A 9,390-nucleotide genomic window follows, 5' to 3' on the forward strand; every position below is an offset into this window, starting at 1 on the left:
TACCAGTATAATTTATACCAAGTGTTACACATACCAGTATAATTTATACCAAGTATTACACGTACCAGTATAGTTTATACCAAGTGTTACACATACCTGTATAATTTATACTAAGTGTTACACGTACCAGTATAATTTATACCAAGTGTTACACGTACCAGTATTACACATAACTGTATAATTTATACCAAGTATACACGTACCAGTATAATTTATACAAAGTATTACACGTACCAGTATAATATTTATACCAAGTATTACACGTACCAGTATAATTTATACCAAGTATTAGGCATACCAGTAAAATTTATACGAAGTATTACACATACCAGTATAATTTATACCAAGTGTTACACGTACCAGTATTACACATACCTGTATAATTTATACCAAGTATTACACATACCAGTATAATTTATACCAAGTGTTACACGTACCAGTATAATTTATACCAAGTGTTACACGTACCAGTATTACACATACCTGTATAATTTATACCAAGTATTACACGTACCTGTATAATTTATACTAAGTGTTACATGTACCAGTATAATTTATACCCAGTGTTACACGTACCAGTATAATTAATACCAAGTGTTACACGTACCTGTATAGTTTATACCAAGTGTTACATGTACCAGTATAATTTATACCCAGTGTTACACGTACCAGTATAATTTATACTAAGTGTTACATGTACCAGGATAATTTATACCCAGTGTTACACGTACCAGTATGATTAATACCAAGTGTTACACGTACCTGTATATTTTATACCAAGTGTTACACGTACCAGTCTAATTTATACCAAGTGTTACACGTACAAGTATAATTTATACCAAGTGTTACACATACCAGTATAATTTATACCAAGTGTTACACGTACCAGTCTAATTTATACCAAGTGTTACACGTACAAGTATAATTTATACCAAGTGTTACACGTCCCAGTATAATTTATACCAAGTGTTACCCGTACCAGTATAATTTATACCAAGTATTACACATACCAGTATAATTTATACCAAGTATTACATGTACCAGTATAATTTATACTAAGTCCTACACGTACCAGTATAATTTATACCTAGTGTTACACGTACCAGTATAATTTATACTAAGTATTCCACGTACCAGTATAATTTATACTAAGTGTTACACGTACCAGTATTACACATACTTGTATAATTTATACCAAGTATTACACATACCTGTATAATTTATACCAAGTATTACACTTACCAGTATAGTTTATACCAAGTGTTACACGTCCCAGTATAATTTATACCAAGTGTTACACGTCCCAGTATAATTTATACCAAGTGTTACACGTACCAGTCTAATTTATACCAAGTGTTACACGTACCAGTCTAATTTATACCAAGTGTTACACGTACCAGTCTAATTTATACCAAGTGTTACACGTACCAGTCTAATTTATACCAAGTGTTACACGTACAAGTATAATTTATACCAAGTGTTACACGTACAAGTATAATTTATACCAAGTGTTACACGTACAAGTATAATTTATACCAAGTGTTACACGTCCCAGTATAATTTATACCAAGTGTTACACATACCAGTATAATTTATACCAAGTATTACATGTACCAGTATAATTTATACCAAGTCTTACATGTACCAGTATAATTTATACTAAGTCCTACACGTACCAGTATAATTTATACCAAGTATTACACGTACCAGAATAATTTATACTAAGTATTACACGTACCTGTATATTTTATACCAAGTGTTACACGTACCAGTATTACACATACTTGTATAATTTATACCAAGTATTACACGTCCCTGTATAATTTATACTAAGTGTTACATGTACTAGTATAATTTATACCCAGTGTTACACGTACCAGTATGATTAATACCAAGTGTTACACGTACCTGTATATTTTATACCAAGTGTTACACGTACCAGTCTAATTTATACCAAGTGTTACACGTACCAGTGTTACACGTACCAGTATAATTTATACTAAGTATTCCACGTACCAGTATAATTTATACTAAGTGTTACATGTACTAGTATAATTTATACCCAGTGTTACACGTACCAGTATGATTAATACCAAGTGTTACACGTACCTGTATAGTTTATACCAAGTGTTAAATGTACCAGTATAATTTATACCAAGTCTTACATGTACCAGTATAATTTATACTAAGTCCTACACGTACCAGTATAATTTATACCCAGTATTACACATACAAGTATAATTTATAACAAGTGTACACGTACCAGTATAATTAATACCAAGTGTTACACGTACCTGTATAGTTTATACCAAGTGTTACACGTCCCAGTATAATTTATACCAAGTGTTACACGTACCAGTCTAATTTATACCAAGTGTTACACGTACAAGTATAATTTATACCAAGTGTTACACATACCAGTATAATTTATACTAAGTATTCCACGTACCAGTATAATTTATACTAAGTGTTACATGTACCAGGATAATTTATACCCAGTGTTACACGTACCAGTATAATTTATACCAATTATTACACGTACCAGTATAATTTATACTAAGTATTCCACGTACCAGTATAATTTATACTAAGTGTTACATGTACCAGGATAATTTATACCCAGTGTTACACGTACCAGTATGATTAATACCAAGTGTTACACGTACCTGTATAGTTTATACCAAGTGTTACACGTACCAGTCTAATTTATACCAAGTGTTACACGTACAAGTATAATTTATACCAAGTGTTACACGCACCAGTATAATTTATACCAAGTGTTACACGTACAAGTATAATTTATACCAAGTGTTACACATACCAGTATAATTTATACTAAGTATTCCACGTACCAGTATAATTTATACTAAGTGTTACATGTACCAGGATAATTTATACCCAGTGTTACACGTACCAGTATGATTAATACCAAGTGTTACACGTACCTGTATAGTTTATACCAAGTGTTACACGTCCCAGTATAATTTATACCAAGTGTTACACATACCAGTATAATTTATACCAAGTATTACACGTACCAGAATAATTTATACTAAGTATTACACGTACCAGTATAATTTATACCAAGTATTACATGCACAATCGATACTGAAATAGTATTGGAGTTAATTATGAAGTCTTATACTTTGTACAAGTTAATCCTAACAGCATTTAAAACATGATCACGTTTTTTATCTTATTTAAATGGAAATAACAAACTTCTTTGTTCTGTAAATGTCCAGGGGAGGGACACCTCTTATGTCATTCAATGAAATCCTTTTAAATGAGGCACAAGAAATACCAACAAGAAGACATTAACACTTGCCATCTGTACCAATCACATTCATGCTTTTAGACACTCTTCTACACAAAGCAACCAACCAGGGCCATACAACAGTATATATAAGCTATTGACCAATCAGGTCCATTGATATATAAGCTAATGACCAATGAAAGCAGAACAAATCAATGCTGGTGCACAACAAAACATCTTAAAATCACTACCCCTCCCTTCCCCTTCCTTTCTCAAAATAAAATTATGATAAAAATCTGGTTTCCCCATCCCTTCAAAAAATAAAATAATCTGGTGTCTTTAGATGTAAAAGTTAAATCAATTACAAATTTACATATCACAGAAAAAACTTATGACAAAAGACATATTTCACTATTAAACCAATAAAGCAGCTTCACAGATAGCACTATATTAACATAAAATAACAAGTTTAGGAAAACAATTTAAAACGATAAAAATATTATATTTATTATATATATATTTTTATAAGTAACAATTAAATATGAAATCAGCTTACCTCCTCAGCACGATGATATATTATGATTACGTCAAAGTAAAAACATACTCAAAAATATTATATTCATACGATTCTAGCAGTTTTTTTATGTATAGTAAATCAATGATGTTACTTTTAAATCCATGTTTTCCACTTCAGAAACAAATATCTTCTCTGCATCCTTGAAATATGTCATGACAAAACTGAAGGCACATGGTTAGCCATTTGATTGGTTTCAGGCATAAAAAGAACTGACCAATCGCAAGGCTGTAGCTGTCCTTTTTAGATTACAGAGCAGCCACATCCAACTTTAAAGCTGGTCAATATTACCAATATGCTGCTGCTTTATTCTTACATCAGAGGATCTGGCTTGTCTACTTGTATCAAGCTGACACGTACGCGTACAGGGCCTTCAACTTAGTCACAACATATTCCAGGGGGGCAGAGGAGATATGGGAACAAGAACAGGCATAGAACTCAATGTTACTGAAGTATATACGGTGTATGTGACCTGCGGTTCGTGATATATCCTCGGTCCAGCGTTTATAAGTTGACTACTATCTTATACCATTCAAATGAATGAGGTGAACTAAAAATTTTAACGACCCTTCATGGGGTACTTAAATTCAAAAATGACAGTTCTTGTAATTTCAAACATAAAAATATGCTAAGTGAATGCAGAATAACCGCAATTTGAAGAAATAAATTCTTCAAAGAAAACTTAAACAGAAACTGAATAGCTATTATATTAGCATCAACAATCATATCATTGAAGAGGTCAATAACAAAAAGAGGCCCAGAGGGCTTGTATCGCTCATCTGGATATCTAAGGTAATGGCAAAATATTCTCCAAATAAGATCCCAGGGATAGGGCCAGACCCCAAGGCTAATCATTGTAGCATATCTGTATTAGATTTTTCATCTTTGACCAGGTATTAAAGAAAGCATGGCCAAATTATATTTTTGGTTTGTTTAGAAATTTCATCTATGTATAACAACTAAGTAATCATACACATGTAGTGTAAGATTTTATACTGCCGACTCATACATATTTTACACCTTCGTGCACGGAGTACCTTTCATAAAATTAAAAATTCTAAAACTGCAACAAACAAATCATTGGAATAAATAAAAACCATAATTGTAAACCCTGAATGGAGTTTACAATGGTGTCAATCTTAAACACAAGAAGACGAGGTCACAATCAAGCGTCATCACTTACATGGTGCCTATCATTACAAAGATACTTTTTTTCCTTCACAATATCTCTCTTTTGGTTGTTTACTAATCCTACTTTGATACTGAACAACTATTTCTAGAATCAATGTCTCTATGTGAATTCCTTCTTCATCAGAACAGTTTTTTGTGTGAATTATTTCCCTTGTTCAGATTATTCTTTGTGATAATGTTTGTTTATGATGTGGTGTGATAATGTTCACAGCTTTACTTATTATACTGCATTCAGTTCAACCTAAAAAAAGTATCTTCTTAATGCATGGAAAATCCAATTTTATGTTTCATGAATTATCTCCCTTGTCTGTAATAATTCATTCTCTTTCTCCAGAGTAATCTCCCCTGGGCGAGTTCTCCAGTGAGTGTAATTACTGTTCTTGCTGTTTCTTATTCTCTTCAGACTTGTTCTCTGCACCATTTGACAAGCAATAAAAAGTTTTAAATATATAACATTATTTATATTACATGTACATTCTCCAGTTAATAAGGATGCTTAATATAAAATCTAGATTATTGGTTAGACGAGGGATGAAGGACAAACAGACAGACAAACACTTATGGCACGACTGACGTAGGACAAATAGATGTCATGATTCATGAGAGACATATTTATGACTGATGATCCCACGGACTCCGGACATGAATGATGACAGCGGAGGGCAAACAGACAGAGACATGTGAAATAAGACCAACAACAAAACAGACACACATAAAAACATAAACAATGACGGGCTTATGTTAGACTCTTTGAGAGCGGAACATGGACACTTCCAGGACAATATCATAGACAAAAGTTCACCAGAGTGACATCTGTCAATATTATATACAACATGTGCATTGTGGTGCATGACAAAGGGGACTGATGCCAGAATTGACATTCAACACTTGTCCTTACGACTCCATAAATAGATCTGACCCAAACTCTATAAATAGGTTTGACCTTTGTGGAGGTCAATACAAAGGCTATTTATAACAAGTCTGTGATAATTGATATCTATAGTTTCTGGCACCAGTGGAGTCAAGTTTCTTCCATTCATGGTACATATGTATATACCTGGAATCAATTGCTTATGACAATATTTGGTATTCGATAACAATATTTAGATTTCATTTTTGGTAGTTGTTGACAAGGATATGGGTGTATTTCGTCCTTAGTCTCTGCTTCACCCCATAGTAATATTAAATGGTGACTTCATTTTATAGTTAGACACAATGTTCACCCCTCATCCTTGTCACAGAGGCTGCAGATCCTTCTTCAACTGTTGAAAGCACTTTAGTAGTCTGGAATCCTCCTATTTCCATTGGATAATGACCAAGTTGAAAGGTCACATAGTGATGCAAGGTCAATATTTATGTGACCTTGACTCTGGACTTCCGTGACCTTGACTCTGGACTTCAGTGACCTTGACTCTGCGGACTCCTGCAATTTTCACTGGCCACAATTTGATGGAGTTGTCGGTAGATATTCATATCTTAAGGTGAGTCTTAACACCATACACATATTACGATAACTCTATATCGCACGGGAGGAAATTCCCTTAAAGCCCATTATTTCTTAATCACCCTGGGTGATTTTGAATGGTAACCATGGAAACACCTGATCAACAACAACACCTAGAAGACGAATAGATCCACAGACGCATGTTGTTCACCTTTTAATTTGGTGTAAAGAATGGTTAAAGGATGTTGTCCGTTGTTGTGTTTATGTGGTCACCACGCATCTGTGTAGCGCACGTCACATTCCTGCAGGGCCGGTAGTTTGGTCTGAAACAAGCATAATAAAAAAGGGTCAGAATGAAAAAATAAAACCTGGATGCACAACTTCAGGTGGTAGTTATCATATCTGGACAGTTTCTTTGAAATTGGTCCACCACTTTAGAAGGAGTTGTCCGGCCAAACTTTTTCTACAGACAGACAGACAGATGTCTGGTTCCAGTATACCCTCTAACTTCGTTGCGGGGGTATATTAATTACAAACATAATCAATAAATAAACTTACTCTTGTGAAAACCTACAGTACCGTTAAGTTAGACACATTGTGAAAACCTACAGAACCGTTAAGTTATACACATTGTGAAAACCTAGAGTACCGTTAAGTTAGGCACATTCTGAAAACCTACAGTACCGTCAAGTTAGGCACATTGTGAAAACCTACAGAAGCATTAAGTTAGGCACATTGTGAAAACCTACAGAAGCATTAAGTTAGGCACATTGTGAAAATCTACAGTACCGTTGAGTTATACACATTGTGAAAACCTACAGTACTGTTAAGTTATACACATTGTGAAAACCTACAGTACCGTTAAGTTAGGCACATTGTGAAAACCTACAGTACCGTTAAGTTAGACACAAATTCATAACTCTACATCATATAAACACCCCATCAAAGTTTTCAAAGAAATTAGATGAACCTTCCCAAATTTACAGTAAAGTCATTTCAACCGGATTTTTTAAATTCAACACCATAAAACAACAGGTACTAGATATCAGGTCAACACCATAAAACAACAGGTACTAGATATCAGGTCAACACCATAAAACAACAGGTACTAGATATCAGGTCAACTACAAGTAATGGCATGTTTATCACACCGAAGCTAAAACAAAGTTGTAGAAAACTAAGATAAGAAATCTTATGTAGGCAGCTGATATTTTCCGTCTCTATATTTCCTGAGCAAAGACATGGCAGAAAACTGACCAAGCTTCTGCCGAAGGGCCTTGTGTAAGTTGCTTGCTACACTCTGGATTTCCCTTTGATATGTCGGCACACAGTTAATGTTATCCTTAAGAAAGGAACAAATATTCTACTGATCGAACTCACCTTTAGTCCCTCAAACGTCAACGCTGATAAACTTGTGCTGTTCAGGTTTAATTTGCGTAGGTTCTTCAAGGCTAAAAAAACAAACAAACACGTTAGTTTATCTATCATCACCCATTTTATTAACAATTTCTTATTCCGAAGTTTCCTAGAGTTTTATATACAGTTAAAGTAGCAGCTTGCGAGATATACCAATATTGAGTTTCTGGTTCTCCCAAGACCAGGTTTAATTCCCAAGGCAATACTGGGAGAAATATATCTGGTGAACTATACCAAAAGGCCTGGGAAGAATAAACAAATTACACAGACATTAAGTTCTGAAACCTGTTGAGAGCCATATCTATGTTTTCATTATAGTCCGGACTGATGAATGAATGAATCATCTAGTTTTCTCCAACTAACTCCTTGGACCATAGTGCTAACTCCCTGGATCATAGGACGAACTCCCTCGACCGGAGGCCTAATTCCTTGGACCAGAGGGTTAACTCCCTGGATCATAGGAATAACTCCTTGGACCACAGGGCTAACTCCCTGAATCATAGGTCTAACTCCCTGGACTGGAGGACTAACTCCCTTGATTATAGGACTAATTCCTTGGACCGGAGTGTTAACTCCCTGGATCATAGGAATAACTCCCTGGACCGGAGGACTAACTCCCGTGATCATAGGACTTATCCCTGGACTGGAGGACTAACTTCCTTGATCATAGGACTAACTCCTTGGACTGGAGGGCTAACTCTCTGGATCATAAGACTAACTTCCTGGACTGGAGGGCTAACTCTCTGGATCATAGGACTAAATCTTTGGTCAGCAAAGTCAGGTGGGGGTGTGAGGGTAAGCATAATAATAGCAATGATTCTCTTTCACAAGTTCTACTCTGATTCAATGCTTAATTAAGCATTCCTATCAGACAGGTGGGGTTTCATTCCTGACTTGACCAAGAATTACAAGAGATTAGTTATCTGTGCATGTTACTAAAAGAATCCCTCGAGAGGACCTCCGTTGTCTCACTGTATGTAAAAGACACTATATGTAAAAGACACTCCACAGAAAGTACAATGAGATTAAAACACAGTTAGCTGCCATAGAAGTTGTAGCTGTGGAAAGTGTTTGTATTTTGAAGGGAGAATCTGGATTGTTCACACTTACATGTTTACCTTTATAACATGTAGCTTAGGTTATAAAATAGGACCAGTCTATCATAGGATGTAGCCCTGGGTTAATAATGTGCTTATCTTTCACTGATTTATGCAAACTTGCATACCCTCCCTATTTTGGAGGAGACTCCCGATTTTGGAAACTTAAAATTAACCATTTTAACCCGCTAATTTGCTAAACTATTCCTAAATTCTAAGATCTTATGATATCATTGCAAAGATTGACTCAAAAGATGTCATTTTAACTTTTTTTTTGTTACCATAGTGGATATATACACACATTATATTAAGATTTCCTATTCTATTGTGAGCACATGGACCCTCCCCCATGGACTCTCCCCCATGGACCCTCGGACCCTCCCCCATGGACCCTCCACATGGACCCTCCCTCATG

The 9,390-nt window shown here is 34.9% G+C and overlaps 1 protein-coding gene across 1 annotated transcript in view; it reads right to left on the minus strand.

Moving 5' to 3' along the window:
* Positions 1–2,907: 2,907 nt before the first annotated feature.
* Positions 2,908–9,390, minus strand: part of LOC110450583 (C-Maf-inducing protein-like) — a 64,396-nt gene continuing 57,913 nt past the window's right edge. Inside the window, exons 15-16 of the mRNA XM_021498181.1 lie at positions 7,843–7,913; positions 2,908–6,785 (exon numbers count right to left, since the gene is read on the minus strand). Coding sequence (XP_021353856.1) covers positions 6,732–6,785; positions 7,843–7,913 — 125 coding nt within the window. The 3' untranslated portion in view covers positions 2,908–6,731. The remainder of the gene's footprint in view (positions 6,786–7,842; positions 7,914–9,390) is intronic.

This window comes from Mizuhopecten yessoensis, unplaced genomic scaffold (assembly GCF_002113885.1).
Source record: "Mizuhopecten yessoensis strain PY_sf001 unplaced genomic scaffold, ASM211388v2 scaffold5331, whole genome shotgun sequence".
Lineage (NCBI taxonomy): Eukaryota > Metazoa > Mollusca > Bivalvia > Pectinida > Pectinidae > Mizuhopecten > Mizuhopecten yessoensis.